The sequence below is a fragment of the Orbicella faveolata genome, unplaced genomic scaffold (assembly GCF_042242905.1).
Source record: "Orbicella faveolata isolate gen_17 unplaced genomic scaffold, um_ofav_v1 contig_12, whole genome shotgun sequence".
NCBI classification, from domain to species: Eukaryota; Metazoa; Cnidaria; class Anthozoa; order Scleractinia; family Merulinidae; genus Orbicella; species Orbicella faveolata.
In genome coordinates, this window is record NW_028301539.1 from 32,112,468 (window position 1) to 32,140,447 (window position 27,980).

General features: G+C 40.5%; 1 protein-coding gene across 2 annotated transcripts; it reads right to left on the bottom strand.

Moving 5' to 3' along the window:
- Window positions 1-117: 117 nt before the first annotated feature.
- On the bottom strand, window positions 118-27,952 carry LOC110044403 (tudor domain-containing protein 1-like). 2 transcript variants are annotated; one of them, XM_089283312.1, is made up of 35 exons: window positions 27,835-27,952; window positions 25,538-25,769; window positions 25,051-25,160; window positions 24,589-24,677; window positions 23,687-23,745; window positions 22,759-22,900; window positions 21,929-22,009; window positions 21,699-21,799; window positions 21,135-21,198; window positions 20,693-20,741; window positions 20,280-20,332; window positions 19,744-19,820; window positions 19,200-19,271; window positions 18,309-18,505; window positions 17,247-17,408; window positions 16,382-16,550; window positions 15,611-15,695; window positions 15,383-15,454; window positions 14,446-14,599; window positions 13,860-13,972; window positions 12,711-12,819; window positions 12,412-12,471; window positions 11,310-11,425; window positions 10,171-10,233; window positions 9,926-9,983; window positions 8,367-8,478; window positions 6,953-7,302; window positions 6,129-6,316; window positions 4,794-4,913; window positions 4,262-4,348; window positions 3,892-4,100; window positions 3,375-3,664; window positions 2,174-2,312; window positions 1,121-1,304; window positions 118-1,024 (listed from the first exon to the last, which is right to left on the bottom strand). In XM_089283312.1, the coding sequence occupies exons 1-35, from the start codon at window positions 27,884-27,886 to the stop codon at window positions 458-460; spliced, it is 4,785 nt and encodes a 1,594-aa protein (XP_089139438.1). In that variant the 5' UTR covers window positions 27,887-27,952; the 3' UTR covers window positions 118-457. The 2 variants fall into 2 exon arrangements, with proteins under 2 accessions (XP_089139438.1, XP_089139437.1); XM_089283311.1 differs by having other exon boundaries at window positions 6,953-7,416.
- Window positions 27,953-27,980: the final 28 nt, after the last annotated feature.

A 27,980-nucleotide genomic window follows, 5' to 3' on the forward strand; every position in this document is an offset into this window, starting at 1 on the left:
AAGGGTCAAAAGTCGAGTGTGAAGAGCGCGAGAAAAAGAAGTTCCGGGAGAATCTACAAACAGAGAATGACTTTGAGAAAGTCTAGACGACTATGAGCATAACAAAATAAGCAAAACAACTATGAAGCAGTCTGTTTATTGAAATCTGACCGAATGTCTCGAAGTCATTTCCTGTATCTCTAAAAAAGGCGTACAATTTGGCCCACATCAGTGTTGCTACAACAAACACGACAAGAATTACAATTTCGGACACAACTTCACGAACAAACGAAGAGTCGTCTTTAAATAACGTCTATTTCTTTGCAACCCTTCAATTGGGCAACGAAACCTAAACCTGAAAACAAGAATGAAATCATATTGATAAAACTCTCTTTGCTAAATTAGCTGAATCATTGTAAAGTCCATATTATCCATATTCTTAAATCTTTTTGCTTTCTTCACTATGTTTTTTTTTTCACTATACAGAAGACTCTATGGAATTCTGATTCCTTACTTCAGCCGGACCTGATGACGTCAGTTCGGTCACGTGATCAGACGTTACTGGTTGGGGTGGAGTTTTTTCTTGGTCACGTGAGTTGCTGACTTCTGTCGAGGAGCTGGCATCTTCGGTGTTCACAGATGCACCACCGAGTTCTTCGCGTTTTTCTACCCTGTCACAGTTCTTAGGACTTTGATCTGAGTTCTTCGTTGTCAACTCCGTAGGCTTGAGGAGTTGCTGTTTAGCGGGAGTAAAGCTCACTTTAGGAGCGAGAATTTTCTCCAGCAAATCAACAGATGAAGAGTTCTTAGACTCTGCGTTAGTGTCCGAGTCTTCCGGTGTAAACTGAAGCTCTGATTCCTGGAATTCCAGAGTTTTGTCCTCCGATTCACCGCTCTCAGACTCCTCGTATATGGCTTTTTCGTAATCCGTACAATTCGCGAGGCCCTTCTGAGCCAGCAGAAGCCCAATTGATACTTCTTCGACGCAGCCATCGCTTCTCGTTTTATGTTCGTACAACAGCACGCTGGCGGGCGGACCACTGAACTAGAAATCGACGTTCGGAAATTTGTCAATGATTGAGCAAACATGCTTTGGTTAAAGAAATTCTAAAATTTTTCAAGATTATCCACCATCACTTACCAGCATTTTTGCCACGAGTTTCTTGCCTGCCACCAGTTGTATAAGAGCCTCCATGGTACTCACAGGCCAACACTCATCATCCATCATTGGCTCATCTGTGTCATCTGGGGGCCTGACGTCAGCAAGGAAACAGCGCGTGGACTGGACCGGCAAATCCAACAACTCCGATGGAAAGCCTCGCAGTCTGGAAACATTGCAAAAGTAGTTTGACTTGGTAAAATATTGCATGAGCAACAGATGCGTGTCTACCAAGATCAGCTATGAAAACCATATGTCGTTTGCATGTTTGTACATGTTCCGCGTATTTTCAGAGCTTTACAAGCAAACAAGTGCATACATGGTCATGCTATCCGGTCGCTCCAGAAATTTGAGCAACGAAATCAAAGATTTGACTTACACACTAGACACTTCAGTAACCAGTTTAGGGAAATAATGCCACAAACTTCAGGTATTTTCCACTGCAAACATAATATACCATGCGACGCTCCCTCCAATTTCAAAATGACAGACTTTACCGTGTTTTCCTCTTTCGAGTCACGCTTTAGGGCTGACGAGAAAAGAGAGAATTTCTTTCTCGCAGTCGTCGCTAAAAAGCTCAAAGAAATTAAATTTCGCTGGCTTTGCCTCTACTTCAGTCGGGAGAACGTCTCTTTGCTAGCCATCCTCGTAAAACGACTCGAAAAGCGTCCGATCCTCACCGACCAATCACAAACAGCACGAGCATTACGAAAGTTGTCACGTGGGCCGTTACTGAGCAACAACCCTACACAAAACCGCTGACTTAGTGAATTCACGGACATGGGCCCGTTTCTCGAAGGTCCCGAAAAGTTTTCGCATCCGGAAAGCCGCAACAAAATTTCAAACCTTATGATCACAAAGTTGTTTTATTCGCACATTCTTAATATGAACAGAGGTTCCCTTCATACAAGGAGATTCCGGCGTATACACCTCAATGTTTTTTGATATAGATTAACTAAAAATGATTTTCGGGGCTTTGGAGAAACAGGCACATGGTGATGTAAAGTACTTGTGATGCAATTCTCTAGCGCTTACCTGTCGGCCTTGACCACCTCAGTCGTGCCATAATCAACATACACCACTCGTACTTCCAGTGGCCTATGACGTTCAACGGTCTGCACTTGCGCCCTGTACCACATATCATCTTCAGTATAACGAGCACAGCATAACATTCCTGCAAAGTAACATCACATGGTTACCTTGGAACGCACGCGCTTTCGCACCAAACGCCCTTTTGTCAATTCTTGCACTGAGCACACGATACTGAAATAAGCTTGCGTTGTAATTACTTCGAAACTAGTCTGACCTTATTTTGCTCTTTTTCTAGGACTGGAGATAACTGAAGCACTACGCACAAAACAGTGTTACCAAGATGAGGTGTTTCCTCGCTTTTCTAGATGCTCTCAGCCGTTGCAAACAGCGTCTTAATGGCGTTGACCAGAGCGGTTTTCCCTTTGAGTCTTTCCACTGCCACCCTGGCTTAAAAAACTCGCGCCATTTCGACATCTTATCAGAAGTAAAACCAAAATCAATTTTGCCTCGTTCGTGCGCATCTTCCCGCGCTTTGTACTCTCTATATGTATTTTCTTCGAGTTACGATTGGTTCACTAAATTGGCTACGTCCTTTGCGATTGACCAGAGTGATTACTTCAGTTTTGGTTTTACGACCCTCAGAAAACAGAGAAGTCAATACTGTTTTTAACAAGTCTTTCTACAAGTACTTAATAATCAGCTTTTAATTTTTCTCATCCCAAAAAACACTAGCGCTACCGCCCCAAGACTTGTCACGTGGATGTGTCCTTATTAGGATACAGCATACGTCATGCTGCTTAGCAACGTTTCTTTCGAAAACCGCGGGCTCGGTCACTCGGAGGCTAAGGGTGCTTACCATTTAGCCACAAAATCCGGACATTTCGGTTGAAAGTCAATTGAACAGTAATTTTCCGGAAAATCCGTTCGGAAATTGTAGACTACCTCCAGAGGTAGTCTTCCTTTTCCATTCGGAACGGAACGGCGGAAATTTTCTTACCATTTGTTTCATTTTCAAGTTCCAGTCTCTCATCAGCCTAAAACAATTACGGAAAATCGAATGGTAAATGGTAAGCGCCATCTCGTTCGCTTGGTTTGCTGATTTTGGAAAAACCCTTACCATTATTCCACAGTCATCCCAACCGGTTTATTCTGACAAATGGTAAGCACCCTAAAATAAAAACCATAAACGGCAAACTTAACTCACCCTCGCTCGCAGTCGTCAATGGAGTGTACTTCTTAAAATAATCCGCGCTATTAATCTTCGCCATTATCTCCTCTAGCGTTCGGAGCTCTTCCGTCGCACTCTCCAGGGTAGGGTCGGGATCGTCAGAGAATCCTTTATCCACCTCCGTGGGTGGCACCCGCTGGATGAAAATACAGTCTGGTCGCTCTATGTGCGTGATGGTGACGTCAAAGCGAATGCCATCCCCAGGAAGTTCGGTGCGAGCCAGCACGCATTCAGCTTCTCGTGAACTGATCATTTGAGCATGCGCCCTGTCATGAAGGTAGTGTTAAGTAAAGAAAGATTAAAAGTAAGGTCAGTCGACGTTTCGATGCATTAGTACATTTACATACTTCAAGCATACTGGGATGCAATCCATTTCAAACTCAACTCTTAAATAACAACTTTGACATTGATATTAGCGACCTCAATCTTGAGAAAGATGCTTGATGCATCGAAACGTCGAATAAGATCTTTCTCTGTACTCGCAATTACGCACCTGGTTTCAGTAATTGATCTCTTGGACTTGATTGGTTTGGGTTTACCAGGCCCTCTCTTGCTCGGGTAGAACTGGGGCGAGTCTTGTTCTCCTTCAAGCTGCGTGGAAGATTTCTGCACCAGGCCTCTGGTCAACAAAGTCTGTGCTACATCAGAGCCGTCGGGAAGAAACAATTTCACCACCAGAGGGTAGCCAGGCAGTCTATCACCCTAGAAACAGTAGAGAACTGGCGCGTATTGATTGCCGATTTTCAAAGACGCCTCTTGCATGAACAGCCTCAGTTCTTTGAGCTTGTTCAGAAATATCAAGTAAAAAACTGATGAATTATGCTGCGCTTAGCGCAAAGATTTACACCAGAAGCCTTCCTTACCTTGATACTTGCAACACAATCCTGCCCAACCACGGCCTGAGACAAAGCACGGATGGCCTCTGGAGGCCAGTGACCATCACTGGTTTTCTACCAAAAAGAATGAGAGTGGACTTACATTGACTGTTGTTACATCAAAACTAAATAAATGGCATCAAATTCAACATCAAATTCAAACAGCGTAATGAGCCAATAAGAAGTTAAGACGAATAGATGCATCCGTGCCAAGCGCGGGAAAACGTGAGACGAATGTAAAGCCCGGGAAAACATATTTATTTAATTCCAGATGATATGGGTTTGCAGGGCACATTTCTAATGACTTTCATTAACCCAAATTAAACCAAACAATGACAGAGCTAACCACAACCGTAAAAAACTTATCAGGCTCCAGATACAAACGGCTGTCGCAAAGCGCGGGAAAATTGACGGGTGCCAAATTCCCTTCTGCTTCTGATTGGCAAGGCGAGAAATTCTATTGCCCTGATAGGCCAAAGCGTGATACATGGCTTCCAAATAAGAAACCATAGCTACTTACTGGTTCTATGCCTCTTAACACCAACTGAAGACACTGCTGTGGCACTTCCATAAAAGGCATCTCTTGTCTTAATGCACACAGGGACACCACCTCAGAGTTGCCAAAGTCAACGTAGTTTACCTGTGAAAACAAAACTTAAGTCTGTTGTTTCTGTTGGTAAATATTCGATAGACAAACATTGCGACGACAGTTATAATAGGGAGTTTAAGAAAACCACAACGACAAAAGCAACGTCGCTAAACAAAAGGTTTCATGAGCGGAGTCAATGACGCTGTACGTGCGTTATAATTCTTGGTACATTTCTTTGCCGTCCTCTGTAAAACAACAACGTGAAATGCCCAAAGTCTGCGTTCTCTGGAGAACGTTAACCATAAAGGCTAACTTTTTAAAATTTCTATTTCGAATTTAACGCTGTGTTCCATATTTAGTTTCCAGTTTTGACAGTGAGAAACAAACTAAATGACTTCAGAGTACCGCGAGATTCGTAGGTAAAATATAAATTCATTTTTTAATCGACGTTGTCCTCGGTGTCACCGTCGTGGTTACTTGGAGGTGAACACCGTTGAGTACTCCTTAATCTAAAGAAAGAAAACACTTGTCTATATTGAGCGCCGGCCGCAAAAATGTCTCTCTCTGAATCCTGAAGTGATAATATGTTTGATTCACAGCAGGTTCTTTAAGAAACTTTTGAATCCTCCAGATTTTCAACACAACACAGAAGAAAAATAATTGTGAAATGGCTATGAAGACAGTAAAACAATACCGTTTTTGGGAGGAATGTCGCATGTAAGAAATATCGAGCTTGTGGTGTTGGGGCATGTTACTTAGTAACAATAAGCACTTATGACGGCAAGTAGATGTGAGTACTTTCCATGTCCTGGAGCTACTGGTCGAGAAAACAAAAGATCGTTTTTGCTTTGATCCATCATGGCTCTTTGCTCCTCAAAGTTAGAGACGGACTTTTATTGACTTTTTTGAGGGGGGGGGGGGGGGGCAGGGGATTGGGCAATTTCCCAAATCAACTTCCTACAGAGCAAAAACAACTGAAAAAAATCGTGCAAGGGGAGCCATGGGGGAAAATTAATCGAGCAAGTACTTTCTACTACCATCATTTTGATTTTTGATGTTTTTTAAAAAAATTCTTTCACCAGCTATTGCCCACAAAAAAGTCATCCAACACCTAAAGGTCAGGAAAACACTTACTTGCCTCCCCCCCCCCAAAAAAAAATTGCCCAACCCCACCGCGCCTCAAAAAAAAAATGGTCCGTCCCTTAGAGGAAACAGGGCTAACAATGCTGAGTTGTGAGACGGGTGTTACAATGACAGAAAGTTTACCTCCACTTTGTCCTCCTCTACAAACTTCACCACCCTTGCGCGGTACCACATACCATCCTCCGTGAACTGAGCAACACAAGGGAGGCCTGGAGATGCTGATGCTGCATCAACCGGTGCAGCTGACAAGTCTTCGCCTTTACCGTACTTCTCCAAAAGACTTCCCATGATATTTATCAATGTACGGTCCCCTAGAACGACAGAAGATCGAGAAATACGCTGCAATAGTTTACCCAGCGAACTCAAAACATAGAGGCCTGTTTTACGTATTCCCAGCCAGACAAACGTGACATGACGCGATCAAACACAAGGTGAGATTTGAAGAGAAACGTAGGGGGACTGTGGTATGTTCCTTTTTGGTCAGATACAGTTTAGCTCGATTACTAATATTCCATTGGGATTGACTACATTTCTTTCATTTCCACTGACTATGAAAGAAATTCTCTTCTCTATAATTTGTTCAAAAACCGGGCAATGAGCTCAACCAATCAGAGCAAACAAGCTGTTTTGTCAACCAATCAGGAGCAAACACATAACCAATCGTGACTAAGCGCTTGGCACAGATTGCATGCTTCGAGCTCTGATTGGTTCGTTGCGTTCGTTATGTTTGCTGTGATTGGCCAGACGCAATTTCTTTGGTTTTGGCTTAACAATAGCCATTGGAAACCGTTCTGTTTATGAACACAATGACTGCTCTTATATCAGTTTTCGACCAGGACAGAGGACCTGCATAAAAACCGGCTAAGGCTGATGTGGCTTCCTCTCTAAATATTGTAATTTATTTATTTCGACGTTTTCTTCTGGACAGTCGCTAGTGACGTTCTTACCTTCCTTCACTTCTTGAGCATAAACATAACCTTGGGAATCCACGAACGTGACACCAGCTTGGAATCTGTTCCTCTCTGGCAAGGCAGCTGGCTTGTACTCGAACTCTTTACAATCCCCAGCCGAGACCGGCATCTCGTTAGCTTTTGACTCGATTTTCTCCTCAGATAAAGCTTTCTCCTCTGTGAAAGAACTGGTTTCATTTGACTGTTCGCCTTGAATGTCAGCCTCGCTCACGGTTTCCTGCAGACTGTCCGTTTCTTCCACTGTCTGCTCTGGTTCTCTTTGTTCGTCGGTGTTATCTCCTGCGTTTTCGCTTTCAGCTGTTAATTCATGTCGGCTCTTTACAATACTGAAAGAACGCTTGAATGAGCATGCGAGAATCCGAGACATGCTACGTTTCGCGTGCACTTTTCCTGTTTCTATCACTTTTGCCTTTTCTGCCTCTTCCTCTTCCTTTACATAACTGAAACGCAAATATTAACTCTCCACGAAATCAGATGCCAATCACCACACAAAACGACGACTGTACTAGAATATCTTGGAAAAATTATACTCAGGGCATGAAAAAAAAATTTCCCTACTAAGCAAACAATCACACCTCTAAGTTTATGAAATACTGTTTAAAAAATGCATAAATTATGATCTCAGCAAAGCTAAATAAAGACCAATGAAGGCTCTTTTCAAGAGGCTGCTACCTTGGAAACTACATATTTGTCACAAAGCTAAACAATTTGTTGTTCGCCATGCAATACGTTAATATAAAACAAAAATATCGCCGCAGCTGTTGTACCAAAGTTTTAGAGATCACAAAAAGTTCAACTGTGTCTTGCGTTTATTAATTTGAAATTGCTTCGCAGTAGATGTTTTTCTGTAATTTTCTACCTTACACCTTTAACTCTCTGGTTAAATTTCGTTTAAGTCACGGTTTGTGCAACGCGTCTTGAAAAGTTTACACTAAATTATTTAAGTTCGTCGTTTGCAAACCGCGTCAATCGTCTCCACCATTAACCATCCTTGTTCCTTTATGATTTATTATTATCTCTTTGGTATTTTTCCATCTTAGTAAACTGCTATTTTCAGGTTTCCTTCAATTTAAAGGTAATTTTGTACGTGGCCAAAATAACTCAAAATTCCGTAACAATTCGAAGCAAGGCATCTGTATTGGAAATGTTCACAATAAGCAATATCGATCAAACTACCGGGGTTCCAGATACGTTTTTAAGGCCGGGTGTCAATAAAGAATTCCAACGGGTCAATTCTCACTGCTCCCACCAAACCATTATCAATTTTCTATTACTTTATCAGATCATGTACCTGAACTTGTCAGGTTTTTGACCCGAGACCCCTCACTTATCTGGAACACTGAACTACACTTCAGTGATTGTCGTAATTGGCTCAAAATGGAAAGCATACCCCAATCCAGCTGGCTGACAGTAGCCATTCTGCACAAGAAACTCGTTGATACAAACGTCCTGTGCGCCTGAGGTGTCATATAACAGCACAGCCATCTTGCCATCTTCCACACCTGAAAAAAAAGCCAAGAACACACAAATAAACGCCACTACACTGCAGCCATCTTAGCAACTTCCACACCTGAAACAAGCCAACAACACACAAATAAACGCCACTACACTACAGCCATCTTGCCATCTTCCACACCTGGAACAAGCCAAGAACACACAAATAAACGCCACTACACTACAGCCATCTTGCCATCTTCCACACCTGGAACAAGCCAACAACACACAAATAAACGCCACTACACTGCAGCCATCTTAGCAACTTCCACACCTGAAAAAAGCTAAGAACACACAAATAAACGCCACTACACTACAGCCATCTTGTCATCTTCTACACCTGAAATAAGGCAAGAACACACAAATAAACGCCACTACACTACAGCCATCTTGCCATCTTCCACACCTGGAACAAGCCAACAACACACAAATAAACGCCACTACACTGCAGCCATCTTAGCAACTTCCACTCCTGAAAAAAGCCAACAACACACAAATAAACGCCACTACACTACAGCCATCTTGTCATCTTCTACACCTGAAATAAGGCAAGAACACACAAATAAACGCCACTACACTACAGCCATCTTGTCATCTACACCTGAAAAAAGCCAATAACACACAAATAACGCCACTACACTACAGCCATCTTGCCATCTTTCACACCTGAAACAAGCCAAGAACACACAAATAAACGCCACTACACTACAGCCACCTTGCCATCCTCCCACCTGAAATAACGCAAGAACACACAAATAAACGCCACTGCACTACAACCATCTTGTCATCCTCCACACCTGAAATAACGCAAGAACACACAAATAAACGCCACTACACTACAGCCATCTTGTCATCCTCCACACCTGAAATAACGCAAGAACACACAAATAAACGCCACTACACTACAGCCATCTTGCCATCCTCCACACCTGAAACAAGCCAAGAACACAAAAATAAACGCCACTACACTCAGCCACCTTGCCATCCTCCACACCTGAAATAACGCAAGAACACACAAATAAACGCCACTGCACTACAGCCATCTTGTCATCCTCCACACCTGAAATAACGCAAGAACACACAAATAAACGCCACTACACTACAGCCATCTTGTCGTCCTCCACACCTGAAATAACGCAAGAACACACAAATAAACGCCACTGCACTACAGCCATCTTGTCATCCTCTACACCTGAAATAACGCAAGAACACACAAATAAACGCCACTACACTACAGCCATCTTGTCATCCTCCACACCTGAAATAACGCAAGAACACACAAATAAACGCCACTACACTACAGCCACCTTGCCATCTTCCACACCTGAAGTAAGCCAAGAACACTCAAATAAACGCCACTACACCACTCCTTGTGACAACTATCGCAAGGGGACTTGAAAGTAAGCACGTAGTTTTGAATGATTTCAAGAATGCTTTTTACCAACAACAGTGTACCTTTAACATCGATGACTAACGATCTGTTCAGCAGCAGGCTGGATATATTCACTTGATCCTGGTTGGAGCGAAAACGAAATGTAAAAATAAACGTGGAAACAAATTACAGGTAAAATCAGCAGGACCCCGGAGGGTGTTTGAAACTACTTGTGCCAGAAAAAAAGTATAAACACAATAAAGAGGATAGATTAGAGACTATAAAAACACCGTGTGAACGTCATACTCAAGAAATCCTTCCTACATACTTGTTGCTGCCATTCTGTTTCTTCGCCAGTAGGCTTGATATCCGCGAGACAAATAAGTAACGCCTGAGAGAAAAACACAGAACAACCATCCAATAATACCATCCCTAGTATTGTCATATTTCATAATCTCTTACTGTGCTTGCCATCGTTTTAAGGACACCGTAAAATTCTGATAATAAGCCTTGCTTTCATAACAGTAACAATAATACCAACCTTTATTTACCCTCGGCAGTGTTTATAATACAAAGGCTAGAAGAGCCGATCAAACAACTGAAACAAATTATTTCGCTATTGAAACAAGGCGTAAGGCGAGTCAATCTACAAGGCATGTCACCCTTAACCAGCCAACAAAATAATTCAAGAGCGGTTTTATATGTGCGTCCACTGTCGTAAAACCAAAATCAAACCAATTATTTACAACTCGGCCAATCTCAAACTGTATAGTAAAACCAAAACCAAAGTGATTGTCAGTCCAATTACTTTTGACACTTAATTGCAAACCGCTCTAACTTTGTTATGAGTCACAACTGACCAGAGGCAAACCAGTTGGCTATTTACAAGCGCGGCCAAGAATTTGAACTCGGGGCTACAATGACACATATCCAAGTAGTGGGCCGACATGCTAACCACTCGGCCACGCTTTTTTCAAAAGGGTTTTTTGGTGGGCTTTTTTGTCAGTAGGAATTCTGCGTTTCAAATGTGGTTGGATTTCTATTTGGGAACGATGTAGAGCATGAAAAAAAGAATTAGGTGAAAACAAGTATAGCGTGTGGTAAAATTATCGAGCATTACAAGTTCAACAGTCGTTACAAGACAAAGTGATTGTCCATCATTTTTGTTAATGTATCATTTTTAAAAGTAACTGTACGTTCACAAAGGATCTCAGTTTTTATGAATACTTAACAGCTTTTACTCAAACACTTTTCCCCTAAGAAACTTTGTTTACAATAAAGCAATGCATTGACCCCGGCCAGGGCTCCACCCAGGCCGCTTGATATGGAGTCCAACGCGCTAACGAGGTAAGAACACTTGCCCTTCCTACTATACTTTGGACAGACTAAGAACTCTCACACAGGACTACACGTCAGTCCGTATTGTCTTCAAGCTTGATGTTCGGCTACATGAATAAGAATTCTTACCTGCTTTGCCAGTCTAAGAAACATATCTGGCAGCTTTCTGATGTCGGCAAATGGAAGCCTTTCTGAGTTGCCAAAGTCTACATAAGTTACATCCACTGTCTCGTCACTATTCACGGCTGTAAATACAAACAAAGCGAATAACATGACACAAGAACAACAGCATTGTTGACTCTATCTTTACTTAAAGGACCCCAGTCAGTCTCCGCCATTTTAGCCTGCGAACGCAGACGTATTTCCGGCTGTCGCTTGTCGCCGCCGAAAAATAACGTCTGTGAACCCGAGCCAAGAAACGATTTCTGTGACGTAATGACTTCTGTTTCTCTTTGGCCAATCAGATTCCATGATACAATGAAACTCGAGTGCTCCTCGTAGCGAATACCTCGCGCAGTAGTTCTGGGGTTACTTGAGCTAAACTGTGATTGGCTTAAAATTCCTACGTCACAGAAATCGTTTCCTGGCTCAGGTTCGCACACGTTATTTTTCGGCGGAGACAAGCGACAGCCGGAAATACGTCTGCGTTCGCAGGCTACCGCATGATATTGCATGGTGAAGCGAAATCTTATTGCTTTCAGTACTGTAAGCTGTGTTTCTGAAAGTATATTTTTAAATTATCTTAAGTACTGTTTGACAGTGATTTCCTTCGATTCGACATGCTCCGAATAAAATATAATAGCCAAACTCTCGCATGTAAACGAAGACTAAGATGTGGCTGACTAGGGCCTATTAGGCGGTGTTCGTGAGATTCGCATAGTGGAATGGTCTTCACTTTAAGATGATGCCTACGAGAACTTAATGGCAGATTCTGCTTATGTAACAAGGAAAATCAAATGATATTTTGAGCCAAAATACGAAACAAGAATAGACACTAACAGCCATACGTTCAGCCTGTTAGCCACCTTTGAAAGTGGTAGGAGCAGTGCCAGGCTGGTCTTTAGTTTGGGTGGTGTGCATAATGTGCTCTTGGGCGAGACAATTTCCAATTTATAGCTGTTTCTTACTTATTTATTTTTTTATGTGTGCGTCCTTTAGCACCTTACACAATATGCCATTTCGTCAGTACCATCATGGAGCTAACCAAATTAGCATTCCTTTGTTTTCCTACCTGTAACCAAAGCTCTGTACCAGACTTTGTCTACAGTAAATTTCGCAGCACACACCAGACCTGCAAAGAGAGGACCGTACGCATAATTTAAATAGTTTAAACCTTTGGTTGGAGTGTAAACAGTCTGTCTGTATTTGAATGTCTGTCTTGTGGAGGTAGTCTGTCTTATTGATGCCCATGAGTAAAATGTGTAATAATGAGCTGTCTGGGGAGCTCCACATAGACATCTTTAGAGTAATCTGGAATGGAGTACCACCCCATTCTGGGGGAATAGTATTTGCTGCATTTGACAGTCCTACCCTTGTAAGGCCATGGTACACTCCACTCGGTACCACGCCTCCGTCCACCAAACATCTTGCTCATTTCTTCCATAATGTGCTGCAGCTCCAATGACTCCTCACTCCGCAGCTGAAAAGTAGAGGCAAACGAAAATGGTTAACATTACAGAACAATCTGCATGGCCACGACCCAACACCTGACGAGAAAACGCCTGTGAGAAGGAACAACCTCTGCAGCTAAATGTTTCACTTCAACCATCAATCATGTCACCGATTGTGAAGGTGAATTAATCAACATGATACGAGCGTCATGTTGATTAATTCACCTTCACATTTCATTACCGAGCTTAAAATTTACCATCTTTATTAACTTATCACTACTCACGATGAATTCGATAGCGTTGATCCTAGCAGTATGCAGGACACCTATCATATATGAACTCAGTTAAATGACCTTGCCCTCCATGAGTTCTCGTAGCTCAGTGGATAAAGCGCCCGCCCGGTGTTCGGGAGGTCGTGGGTTTGATTCCTGTCGGGGACTCAGAATTTTTCTTTGTCCCACGCTCGTGTCATGTTAATTAATTCACCTTCACATTTCATTACCGAGCTTAAAATTTACCATCTTTATTAACTTATCATGTCACCGATTGTTACAGAAAATGAGCAAGAAACAGACGAGACATTAGACTTGAATACACTGCTAACAGTAAGGTGTGATAAAAGTTAGGTGACCAGGTTTTAACGTTCAATTTGTGTTGCTGTCATGGGCAACTGGCTCCCTTTCCAGTGGCAACTTGTCAGCCTTTGTCGTCATTGGCAGCAAAGCACGAAAAAATTGCTCCAAAACTCCATCACCAAAGCTCTGTCGCACCTTACTCAATCGATAATCGCAGTAACTACTTGTTGGAATAAATTACGCATGGAGGTAGCATACTGTATCAGCATATATATTGACACTTTGATTCCCTAGCTACAAATATCAATTCTCCTAAACTATTGTTGTAGATTTCTTTTAATGGCAGTTTTGAAAATTTGACAGTACATCAATACAAGATGGGATCCTCTGTTGATAATTTCTTGTATTCTCATCTCTAATGCTCTTAACAATAGGTTAATATTCCAAGGGGGATTAGAGGATAATTACATTATTAAAACCGTGATATTTACAACCTTCTGTACATAGATTTCATCAGGTGCAGCGACATGTGTAACCAGCGTATCAACAAAGGCTCCTTCTCCAATAGGCATTGGTTCTTTGTAGGTCCTCTTGGGAAAGAAAAGGCCTGGGGTAAAACCAATAGTAAAATATATCAATCACAATGTCACTAGTACATGAATTCTTCTAAGAATTCTTCTTGGATTTTGAAAGGCAACTTGAATTGGAAAATAGAAGATTCGATTAACTGTTGACCACCAAGCAACATAGAATAGAATACGTGGATATTAATTTTGCTTGATGCCAGATTTCTAGGTAGCTCTGCAAAATACTCTTCCAATTTATCAAACCAATAAGAGGAGCAAGGTCACTTTTCATACCACCAAAAATTCCATTTGAATTTCAAATTCCCAATTGGTAAATGGAACATCATTCCAGAAAAGCGGGCAACATGGAATTTTCAGTTGAATGGTTTGAATTTTAACCAATTTTTGGAATTTACGGAAAGTTTCCAAGGAAAGTTGCATGACATTTATTTACCTTCAGGTAAGCAAGGTATTTTATAATGTTTAGGTATCTGAAAGCATGGCATTTGCTCACCTTCAGGCTTCGAAGCAGGGGAAGAGAAACGAGCAACTTCTAAGAAAACAAGAGCGTCCCGCACAGACACTGGTCTGTCATCATCTTGAGTCGGTTCATCATCTTCTGGACGACGCAAATCAACAATCAGCTTGCTACCTTTCTTTCCAATAACCTATCAAAACAGAATGATCACATGACATTTGGTCCATTGTAATAGACAGTTCAATGTGTGGATTTGTTTAAATCCCTGAAGTCTTGAAAAAATACCTGAAAGACAAAGTGTAATTAAAGTACCACTTCCCATCTTTTTCATTCCAGGAAAAAGTTCGATTTGACTGTACTGGTTCAACTTGTTCCATCTGCAATTTATTGTCATAAACAATTAAACCCATCACAAATAGATGAGCTTGGGAACTAGTGCCTAAAAGGTCAGCAGGGTGCCAAATGCCATAATTATGCTGAAGGGAGGTATCCATGGCAACCTTGAAAGTGGGAACCAACCCAAGAAGTGGCCGCTAACTGGCACTGTCACAATGAAAGATATGACTGGAAATAACTTACCTGACCGAAAACGTACCATGAAACTAGCAAACCAAGAGGGAGGGAGGAGAGGGAGCAAGAATGTGCAAAGATTCGCCAGCATGAGCTGTGCAAATGATTCACACAGATCAGCTAACTGAACTGCACACGTAGTGCAGTGAAACACAAGAGCCCTGCAAATCCGCTGAGGGCCAACCCACAGCTCACGTACCAGTGAGGGAAAAACTGCTGGCTGCATTGGTTTGAGTCTAACTTTGCCTAAATTCTATTTAGCCACATCTACTGAGGATGAAACCATCTGTTGTACAGTAACCACATCCAGCGAAAAGTATACCCACCTTCTAGTTTACCACAATGATAAACAAGCAGAAATCAAACCAAACTTTTCATCAAAATAACATCCGCTTGAACTTACACTCATTAACAGAGGCTTGTCTCCAGTCAGACTTCCAAATGCCTTTGTGGCCTTTGGTGGCCATTTTTCCTCCTTCAGGAGAAAAAGAGATAAACATAGCATTAAAGCAGTATGGTAGGAAAGGATCCTGAAGAAAGTGAAATAGGAATACACAATGACACAAACCAAAAAGGTGGATTGAAATGAGAATAAAATCTTTCTACTCTCTATGTTAAAAGTTAATCAAACCTGGAATGGAGGTACAATGTCTGCCAAGGAACAACACTGTGCTAGTTCAGGCATATTTAGAAATTCAGCTTTCATCTTTCGCAGCCTGAAATTTACAAGCATTCTTTTACCTCCAAGAAATACAATCTTAGGTTTTTTAAAATTACTACATGCCATAAATACCAAAAAACTGCTGATAAGACAGAATATATACCAGGTTAACAAGTAACACGAACTTGAGGCTCTGAGTCAAACATTGTGACTTATAACACAGTAGCCAAAATTAATGAACAGTTATAATTGATAAAAATTTATATCTATAAAGAGTCAAATTATTCTCGCATTTTGATTGCTTTTTACTTATGATCTATTGGAGGACAAATGTATAGATGTCTTTGTTATCAATTTTTTGTTTCCATTACATCAACCAGATAGATTCCATGTTGCCATGCATCTGTTTAGTAATAGATCACAGAAGATGTCAAAATGCAGTAAGAACATCAGCGACACACTCATCTAATGGCTCTGTGCCACTTTCCACATTTTGATGTCATCTTTGATCCATTACTGAACAGACACAGAGAAACAGAGTATAGGGATACAATCAGAAATAACACTGTCCTTTTTTTAAAAAAAAAAAAGCGCTGTAGGTGTTCTTGGATCTACGCCATAGATGGCTCGCCATTAGGCAAAGAGTACACCTTTATGTGGGTTATTGCAGTGGACTAGAACTGCTGAGAATATTAATTAACGCAACACTTATAACAAATGAATGATTATACTCCTGTTTACCTGCTGAGAGGCAGCCACTCACTGTTTCCATAATCAATGTATTGCACTTCAACACACAGATTGTTCTCCAGTGTCGGCACAACATTGGGCTGGGCTGGTGAATATGCAGTTTTGATACATGCTCTGTACCACTGATTATCAGTGGTGAACTGTGCACAACACATGTCACCTAAGGACAAAAAAAATATATCATGCTCACTCGATCCTCTTCATGCCAATAATAATTAAACAACCTGTGTTTACAATATTGCATACAAATAACAACCAGACAAAATAATTTATGTGGCAGTGACCTGCAATGGACTAGCATCCCAGTCCATTCACGCTATGAAACCTGGAATAAAACACTAATACTGATGAGCTCTGTCTGATTGTTAGTGTTGGGGGGGGGGGGGGGGGGGAGGTGGGGTGGGGAGATCAGCACTAGCCACTTCCTAATCCATTTACTGGTACTCATGGTTCACATTCTTTCCCTAATGGTTCCTGCCTCTTGTTGCTTTCTCTATGTTACAAAGTTTTTTCCTATTAAATTTCCCCCATTTTGCAGCACCTTGGGAATCCCACTTCCTATCTTCCCATCTTCCCTTCCTCCACCTTCCATAAAATTTTGGCCCCCTTTAGCCCCAATGCTTAATGATGAACTTGGGTGGAAAAAAGCACTGTGAGCACACAGCATCTTGCATAGGAACATAGCACAACAACCCCAGCCAGAACTTAAACCTGGACTACTCAATCAGAGTCACTGACCTTTAGGTCACACCACATCTCTTGCTTGTGAGCTTTAAATATTTTTCTGGTCATGTCTATCATTTCAAATGACTGCTATTATTATTATTGCTTCAAGAAATGAAGAAAACCAGCATACCGATTTTGACATCGTAAAGGAGATCATGGACATTCTCTGTGCTGTCACAGTAGATGTTGATGACATTCATCATGATCTGCAGTCGTTCCATATCGGCAACTCTTTGAATCATAAACTGACAGGGATCTCGGATGTGTGTCACCAAAACCATTTCATGACGATCTAAATAACATCATTCATAGATCAACAACTCTCACTGAACTAAGGAACCACACTGGCTATATTTATAGTCTGCAGGGTTCCAGATAAGTTTTCTGGGCAGGGGTTCAATATAGAATTCCAACGGGTTAATTCCAACTGCTCCCACCAAGTCATTAAAAATTTTCTATCAATTTGGCAGATCATGTAGCTGACCTTGTTGGGTTTTTTTCCTGAGACCCCTCACTTATCTGGAACACTATACAGTAAAGTGAAAGTTAGTCTGTGTTTGATTTGAAGATGTATTTTGTAAGCTTTGAAATTAGTTCAGAACCTTGTTTAACATTAAAACAAATGGTAACTAATTAGACCAGTCACAATTTCTGTGTTTGGATGGTTTTGTCTTGTTGTTGCCATTGTCATCATCATTATTTTATTTGATTAAATGGATGACACCCCCAGTTCCCACCCCCTCAAAAAAAAAACGAAAAACTGGTTCAAGAAAGTATGGCCTACCACAATCTGGATAATATCCTGCACTTAGCAAAGTTCTGTTTTGTGACCATGCGATTACAAAACTGCTCCTACTTGTATGGCTGACAAAAGGTAAAATCTGAGACTTGCCAAGTTCCCAAAAATCCAAGACTGACACTTAAACAGTTTTAGACTTTGACATAGAAAGAAACACAGGAAAATGAGACCTTGCCACTAATGATAAAACCCTCCGTGATTTCAAGATTGGATCAAATGTTTCCAAGACCAAAGATTTTCTAGGTACCAATTACGAAGCCTACCCATGAACAAATGCTGTGTTAAGTACTGTCTTATAAGTTTGAAACAAAGAAAGAGTAGACTGAAGAACATGCATGAGTTTGTGTTATTATTTTCTAGTACAAATGACATGCATTATAAGCTAAAACTAACATGCAAGATCTGCTTTGAGAATCTTTGCAGCTGTGATGGACCTTGCTGTTCCTTTGTGTTGTACTTTATCATCAGACTGATCTATGTTTTCATCTTCATTTTGATCCTCTGAAACCTCAAACAGCTCAGGCCCTGAATCATCATTGTTGTCTCTCAGATCTTCCTCAGTCACCTCACTTATTTTCTTCAGCTCAAATCTGATGTTAAAATACATCATTGACAGAGTTACATGATCATCAAAACTTCAATGTCATTCATATTCCTCGAGAAAATATAAATCAGCACCTGGGAAACACATTTATCTTCTTGCTTTGTAATACATGTAGCCTCTTGACAGATGATTGAGTAAAAGGTAAAGTCTACCAAGTGGCCCATCAGGCTGAAGCTTATCTTAGTTTCAGTAGCATGAAGAGGCTAGGAGTATTTCTACTCCCCGCCCCCCCCCCCCCCCACCCCGCCCCGGCTGGGATGCTCGGTACCCATTTATACACCTGGGTGAAGAGAGGCATTGTGAGAGTGAAGTGTCTTGCCCAAGAACACAACGCAATGTCCCTGACCAGGGCTCAAATCCTGACTGCTTGCTCCAGAGTCGAGCACACTAACCATGAGCCCACCACACCTTCCACAGACTATTAGCACGCTATTAACTACATGTATAAGAGTCTCCAAGACAGTCAAAATGTTAGAGCTTATGAAGCTTCATTCTCTGAGACACACTTTTCAATTTCTGGCTAAAAGCCTCCCTGGCCTTTTTCAAAGCTAAAAAGACACCTAACTACATGCAAAATGTTCAAGGAGAAAACAGCAATCTGTAATGCCAACTGAATGAAATAAGTATATCAACACTTGAATTACAAAATGTGATACATGTAGTTCAGCTGATATTGTCACCTTGCGTATCCATCTGATGAAACTGATCCATATTCTAAAATGCTGTTCTGCAACTCTTTACTAGCTTCAAACCTAAATACAAAGTGACAAGAATGTGGCTTGAGCCAGACCTCAGACAGAGCTCCCTTAAGCAACTGCTTAGTGAAGCCAAATACATGTATAATTTACAACTCTTAAAAATATAATAATCAGTTGTCACTGTTAACCATCTTCTCTGACAAACTTAAAACAGCTGTGCAAGCCTAATAAACAATTAAGACCACACAATTGTTTTTCTTTGCAGTTTAAAACAACCACTTAAAATCAATTTTATTTTATGTCACTTACATGAAATGTCTCCAACAAACAGGATTCTACCCCTGGGGATGCATGTACACATTCACGCACACACGCACATATACACGCACTCACTCACTCACTCACTCACAGGATTCTACACTTGGGCAACAATCATAAGTAAAAATTTCTGAAAAAACACCTTTCGGAAAACATCTTCAAGTTTATTGCACAAATAACTGTAACTTCACGGTTTATTGTAGCTTACTTTATTTCATCTCCATTTGACAGCACTTCTACAGCACAACATTGCATTTCTTGAACACTTTCCAACTCAGTCCTTAACTAAATTTAATACAAAACAACATTACTTTTATTTATTATAGTAAGTACTAGCTTATAATAAGTGGTTCAGCCTAAATTTAACATGTTATTGGAATCAAAGAATACACACCACTTGAATCAATGTACATGTATAATACATCAAGATTTCTCCAAATATGCTACATCTGTCAAAACTTAGACCCTATTTACAGGAAAAATTTACAGTTTGGACTTCTGTTGGACTGGAGCTGTGATTGCAGCTGTGGCTACAGCTACAGCTACAGCTGTGGCTGCCCAAGTGGTTGTGGCTGCAGCTGCAGCTGCAGTTATGGCTGCAGTTGTGGTTGCGAGTGTGGCTGCAGCTGCAGCTGCGGTTGTGGCTATGGCTGCAGCTATGGTTCTGCCTTCAGCATCAACTGCGGCTGCAAATGAATGGAGTGCAAGAAATATACTGTTTCAACACATCATAGTGACCCTAACCTTTTTGGCATTGTCAATCAACTTCTGTGGTTGTCCAATCATAGTTTCCAGATCTGCAAAAAAACAGCCAACTTCAAAAAGCAAAATAAAATTAATCTGCCAACTTCAAAGTCTTACTAAATTTGCTACAAGACTATTTAAGAATGTAAACAAGAGAGAAATAACATGACTTTTGAATTCTCCCAAATGGTCAAAGTCTATGAGCAAACAATCATTTTTTTTTTCTATTTTAAAATAAAGCCAAAAAACACAGTTTATGATGTTGTAGGAACCAAGAGTGTTTTAAATTTATAGCCTGTACAAATTATGCAAGTGCACAACTAATTAAATAGTAAAATAATTTAATGACATATTTGTTGGTGTCTCTGAACCATACTATCACAACTGTAAGGTAAAAGCAGTTTGCCTCTTACCTTGAACATAACTTTTCACCTTTCGCAAATTGTCTGTAACCTCTTCTCGCTGTTGGGATGAACCAAAAAAAGCACAGGTTTACAACAGAGTTTCGACATTGAGGGTAATAAGAATGCTCTTTGATGACTGGTCAGTACAATGTGTTATTTAATTTTTAATAGCCAAGCACAAGGTCCGTATAGCGCAGTAGTCACTGTGACTGTTAGTAACTTGTTTATCACACAGCTCTTGCCTACATATCCATTGTGTCCATTTCTTCAACTAGCAGTGCATTAACATCACTACATTAAAAAGCTGGCCCTGCTATACACATCACACATCGTTTCTTAATAAGTTCTAGCTCATATAATAATGGTGGATAATCATTAAATGACAGAAGCTCACTGTTGGTTGAGAAAGCCCATCAACTAAACAGTGACACTACTAATAATGCCTTCTTACCAGTTTCTCCAGGATCTTTTCTCCATTATGATTTAATTCAACATCTTTGATCAGTGATTGTTCTCTGCAACAAAATACGTTTCTTAGTACAGTTGGCAGTCAGAGAATTCTCACGAAAGACAGATGCTGAAGACTGATATCTAACAACAGATTGTGGCATACCCCATACCCCTCCCACCAAGGGATTTTTGATTTGAATCCCCACCCCCCCACTTAGAAATTCCAGGATTGGTTCATACTTTACATTACGTTCGCTTTAGAGACTCCCAGGCCCCTCCCTCATGGAATTTCTAAAAACCCTCCTTTTGAGGGGAATGGACATTTTCTAAAACCACATGATAAAAGTCTGTGCTCAAGAAGCAGAAAGAATGAAAATCGAAACTTGATCCTTAGACAAGCTAATGGCAGGATTCAGAACACCTGTTCCACCTCATGGGCTGGATAATAAAGGTCTAATCTTTTAATGAGGGTTTAATCTAGGACAATAAATAACTCAGACTTCTAGTCACAGACTATTGCACAGGACTGTTATCACACACAGACTGCCACAATATCAAATTCTACCTTATCTGCAATACTGCATATAACTTGTAAAAGTGTTCTCTTATGTCATTCGCAATGTGATTCTTCTCAGCCTTAACCTCAGGAAGTGCTCTACAAATTCTCTATAACACAAAAAAGCAGGTGGAGGTACTGTGGTAAGATCAATGGTTCAATAGTAATGGTTCAGCATGCTTGATTTCTGGAGAGTAAGAACGTACATTTTTGTCTTGATGGTGGTCAACAAATCCTACCTGCACTGACTTATCCAGATGTTTGATTATACGAGTGACTCCGTCAACTGAAGCTTTGAACTGAGCTTGAACATCTGCAGCCTAAATCAAAAGGAAAACATTTACAGCCAGTGTAGTATTTTCTAAAAGAAATGAAAATGTTTTCTCTGTGCTTCTATTGAGTCAAAGAAATACACCTGGAAGTTTGAGAGAACTCAAAAAGCTGTGGAAACATTTGCCTGTGGCTTGCACTCCACACAACATTTTTCTTTCTCCCAGACTTCTTCTCCCATTTCTATAACACATTGTTCTTTTTCTTAAATAAACAAATTTAGTATATAGTTCACAGTGTCAGTGGAAAGAATGGCTCCTTTATGGCACTTTCCAAACTTTGAGGATAAGCAACTCTATTAACAAACACTATTAGACTAATTTACTGCTTTTAAATGCCCTTCAGGTGTTACAAGCCTTAAGATCTGGGGTGTCAATAAGGGCTGGGCACCGGGCAAATTGACTGGTTGTGAGGACATTTTGCCCGCCTGGTTTGACCATCTGGGGGAAAGATCTTCTTATAAAGAAATTCAGTTCAAAACATTTTGAAAATGTTAATGAAAACCCTGTTAACACACACACAGTCAAAGCAATAGAGCCTCTGGGTAGTTGAGGAGGTTACACTGCGGCTTGCAGGTGCTTGGGAGGCAGGAGGTGTGCTGGGAGTACTAAACAGATGCTGTTTAGGTTTCCGTTTGTGCAATGACATACTTACATGTAGCTAATAATTTCCCTACTGACAACAAAAAAACCACTAAATTCTTACACATTTATAACAAACATTTTTAATTGTGACTTACAACTTCATCAATGGGAACAATGGCATGTGTTTGTCTCTCTCCTACAACCACACAGTGTGAACACACAGCCTCACCAACATCCTTGTCATAAAACTCTAGAGGTCTGTTGTTATGAACTGGACAACCAACTGCTGTCTCACTGCTAAAAATAATAAACAAACAAACAACAAACAAATAATAAACAAACAACAAACAAAACTAGAACTAGTAGTAATCAAAGATAATGTCCATATTGTAAGTAATTTAAGTATATTCCAAAATAAAATAAACAAAAAAAAATATAAAAAAATTAGAGCAGTGTGTTCACGCACGTACTTTGCATGTTTGGTCTACTTCGGGGTCATTCAAATGGCTCGATAGAAAACTTAGTTTGATCGAATGACAGATAACAATCTCCACATGAAGTTGAAGCCTGCAGTAAAAGTGTTTTAAATTAATTAAGCATTAACTTGTACTGGACAAAATATTTTCCAGGAAAGACATTTGAACTGTTGGTGAAAAATTCGCATTACAAACTGGATTAGGATTGCATTACACTACATGAACACAATGAATGGCAAAAGGTTTCCTTCCCTTCAAATAATAAGAACTAAAGACCCAGATGGAGCATCATCTCTCTGGATTTCAAAGTGTGAAACAACTTGAAGCATGTGATTGTCCTGAATTGGATGACAGGAAACTTTCCAGCATTCCCCAGCATTAAATTATGGATTCCAAAATAGATTGGATGATAATTTTAAGATTGTAACTCATTTCAACATGTTTGTGATAACTGGAGTTCAACACTGCCACAAAATATGTGCTGAACTTCAGTGCGAGAAAAACACATTTATGAATTACACTGTAACAAGAAATCTTCACTACAGGATATCCAGGCCACCATGATTTAAAACTACTAACAGCTCAACAAGAAAGTACATTTCCTCACTTTTTCTGCGTAACAGGTGTGGGGACGTGCTTCCGCAATGCATTTGAATATGAGTGTACCTGCAGAAGCATTTAAACAACGTTAAAATCTGGACCATTTTTTTTTAATCTGAATCATTTTATTCTCCTGAGGGGTGGGGGGGGGGGGGGGGAGGGGAGGTCGTAATAATCATGACCTCCCCTCCACCTCCCTATTGTGATTGCCTAATCCTTTGGAAAATTTCAAAAGTGCAGTTCCAAAAAATATCCCTACCCACCCTAAGGTTAATGGAAATTCCAAGGGGAAGGGGTTTTCAAAAGCCAACAGTTTTGAAGGGAAGTAAGAATTAAGCTTAACCAGAATTCCCAGGTGGGTGGGGGGATTCAAACTAAAAAAAAACCTTCCATGGGAGGGGTATACATGTAGATATTTTCTGGAACAACACAATACAAATTACCTAGTACTTTTTTTTAAATCAGGGGATGATACCCTAGCATTTGACAACTGTTATGTCAAGCAGTAATTTATTTTAATCTTACACCATTTACTGTGTTGCAAAACGTGAATCAGGCTTTTTAGTCTGTAGATGAAACTCTGTTGTGTGGCTACTACAATGAAGACTATTGTACAGTACTGTAATGTTTAATAACAGTGCAGCTGTTCCAGGTGATTCTAACCTTTAGTCTGTGGATGAAACCCTTTAAGTTAGTGCCCAGTCAAATGTGGTACTATTCATTATGCGGTATAATATGGTTGAACAAAGTGGAGAAACCCTAAAGCGGGACCATTCAGATGAAAGCTTCTGAGAAGTGCTTTCTTTATAGAGCACTGTTTACATTTGTCAACATTCTGAAAAATGAAATCAGGGCTCTTTCCTCCCTTCACTATTTTAGGATTAAAAGGGTTGCATAAACATCCATTACCCTCTCAAAGCAAGCACTACAGTAAACAGTTTCACATTTATTACAACTGCATGTTGCTGTTCCTCTGGAGCACTCTTCACATTTCACACCTGCCAGGGAAGAAAAGAACACATCCACTAAACATGCACTGGCGAAAAAAACCATGGCTATACTTTAACCACTCTAAAATCTCCTGTTACCAGGCCAGTTAATTTAAGTTAATAAACCTGAGTTGTTAAAAAGCTTGTACATCAACACAGTAAAACAGCCACTTTAGAAACTAATAACTAAATACAGTGTCACCCATGACCACCTTGTTAATGACCTCCTTGTTATGGCCACTTTCTCTACGTCCAAAGTAGAGCCTAACCTCAATGACCTCCCCAGGAAAATGAGTAGAATTTGGTGGCTCACAGGTGGCCAGAGTTCACACTGTCATTAAGATTGTTGAACTCGTTTGAGAACGTACTTAACATGACTCACCAGTGTCAGTTTTCATTTGCTCAGTTTTCTTCTCCTGTGTAAATTGACTAATCGCTCTCTGCAGACCTGCTTTGGTCCCAAGTTTTGAACGGCCAGACTTTTGAACATCACTAAACCAAAGTTAACAGTAAAGACAAATACGGGGACAAACATGAGACATTTATAAAGCCGCAATAAAATGTTTCCACTGTAATTTTTCAGCTATTATCTCAATTCTACATGACATAATTTTACATGTTTTAGATTAATAAAACTTAGAAAAAAAAAGTTTTACAGCTCAAAAGACATTCATCCAAACATCCAAAGTTGTTTGTGATAAACCAACAAACAGGTTGATCCAGGAATAACCCACATTTAGTTCTATTAAATGGACTACCAGTGCCAGAACAAACGATTTTGTCAAATAGTGTACAAATACTATTAATTTTATGCCAAACCCAACAATAACGTGCAGCAGCTAGCTCTCGGCACTATCTTGTTTTGTTACCTGCGATATGAAGCTCTCTTGGTATTAGTCACTACTCCTAACAAGTAAATATTGGGTGGGATATCCTTCACCCCCTTCTCTCCTTCAGTGGTCAGGGGGGTAGAGTTCTGACATTCTGGACACAAGACCTGTGTTTTCTGTAATCTGGCCCATTTGGTGATGCACCCCTCGCAGTATGTGTGGCCACATTCCAATAGAAGAGGGATGCGGTTACCAATAGGCTTCGAGACATCTGTACAGAAAAGCACAATTTATAGTGAATTTTTATGTTCTCTGTAAATACAATTACTAGGAAAGGACACACAAAGTTCCACCAACAGGTGCCAGTCTATGTGCACTTTTCAAGACCCTGAATCTGCCTGTGTCAATGTTTCCGTTACACCAGCTTTCAGTGTTATATGCATTGGCAACATCTTTCAACATCTTTCAACATCTAGCCTAAGTAAAAACTGTAACCACAATGGACTTCTTTATGGTCAAATTTGAATTTTAGTCATGAAAGATGGATTTGTTTGACATCAGACTAAGGTTAGGAGTGTTAAGTTTGTCATCCCAGGAGAGTTAAATCGACTGGTTTGAATGTTTGCACCTTGCGAATATTAAAAGCGGTAGTGGTCCAATTCTACCATCACTGTACTATTGAGAGCTGATTGACTACACTAAAGTTGTGTGAATTATCCAGTACAATTATCCACAATCTTCTTCAGCAATTTGAGGTCAGTAATTATCATTTATTTGTCATTTCGTCTGCTAATAACCAGAAAGTTAACCGGTCTTTCAGCTGTTTTTATAGCATGTCGAAAGGTGTCGTCTATACAGGTAACACTGAAAGCGGGCGTAAGAACAATACTAGAAACAATATTTTCTCACAACTTGTCTTGTGACAGTGTTGAATTCCAAACTGAAAAGTGTCATTGCATGTATTACTGCCTCTGTTGCAATTTGCAGTAACATGTTGCAAAAAGACAGGAGTCCTACTCTGTGTAACATGTTGCGACAAATTGCAACCCAGTTGATTATACAAAACACTTTTCAAAACCCTTTTCAACTTGCAATGCAACATCGTTGCTTGGCGACATGCTTGATGTATTGGTTAGCCTTGGTTGGTCTTCAGCTTTGAGCCCCGCCCAAGGAAATTGTACTGTGTTCTTGGAAAAGACACTTTACTGTTACAGTGCTTCTCTCCACCCAGGCGTACCAGGTGTAAATGGGTACCGGCAGACTTAATGCTGGGGGCCGGCAACCCTGTGATGGACAAGCATCCCATCCAGGGGGGAGTAGAACTATTCCTAGTTGCTTCGTGCTACAGAAACTGGAATAAGCTCGGGGCGGGTTACTTTGGGAATTTCTGGGTGGGGATGTGCCGCTGGGACCCTGGAGCCCTTAGCCTATACCAGAGCTAGTTCAGCTGAATTTTGCTACCCTATACTAGAGTAAACTCCCCAAATCCCCCCATCTATCGACACTGTTGAGGCTGATTTGCATAAATTTGAACTTGCCGATTTGATTTTTTTATATTTTTGAGTGGCAATTCCTGGTTTCCCTAGTCTAGATAAAATCTTCAACCAACTAGTCAGCTTTGTGAAAAATTATACCCTATTCTAGACCCAAACGTTCTGATTTATATACCCTATCCTAGAGTAAACTGCTTGAAAACCATACCCTTCACAGCGGCACATACCTATATAGCCCATATATGGCATTGCCCCCCCCCCCCCCCCCCCCGGGAATAAGCTCCAGCCTGATGATGTGCTACTAGGCTTGTATGCAGATTTACTTTTACCTACTGGTTAGTCTTAACAGCTTTTAATGACATAAACTTTGCATGAGAGTGGTCCAAGATTAAGTTTATAGAGAGAGTCAGATGCTAGTGGAAAACGTTTGGTATGTGTATTAGGACTGTTTCATTAGTCACAAAGGAATGCAAGAAATTTGCAACTCTCTAAACAAAGATAAAATGGGCAAATGGTGTCGAGGGGCAATGAAAAATTGTTGTATATGTAGGATGCTCTCTTTATTTAGACAACTATAACTACATACTGTTCCACGATCACTCATTACCAACCTTTCCCTACTATCTACAGGCACTTTAATACCTTAACACTCCTCACATTGACTATATATCTACAGATACATCATAAGCTTATATCCAAAGAGGACGATGTTGATCACAGCTGATCCATGCTGCATAACAAAAACTCATTGACATTTTGCAGCCGGCGTAGCTGCCTGTCGATCAGGCAGAACTGAAGATGAATGCAGTATGTTTGAAATCAGTCATTAGTTCTATTCATTACCTTTAAAGCCATAGCTCTTACAACAATTCCAGCAAGTTGGTGTTCGTTGCATGATCCGGAATGTGAAGAAAGAGCTTTCTCTACTGCTTAGCAAGAGCTCAAGCTAGCTACAAATGAAAACACATGTGTTTTTTCGTCGCATCCGA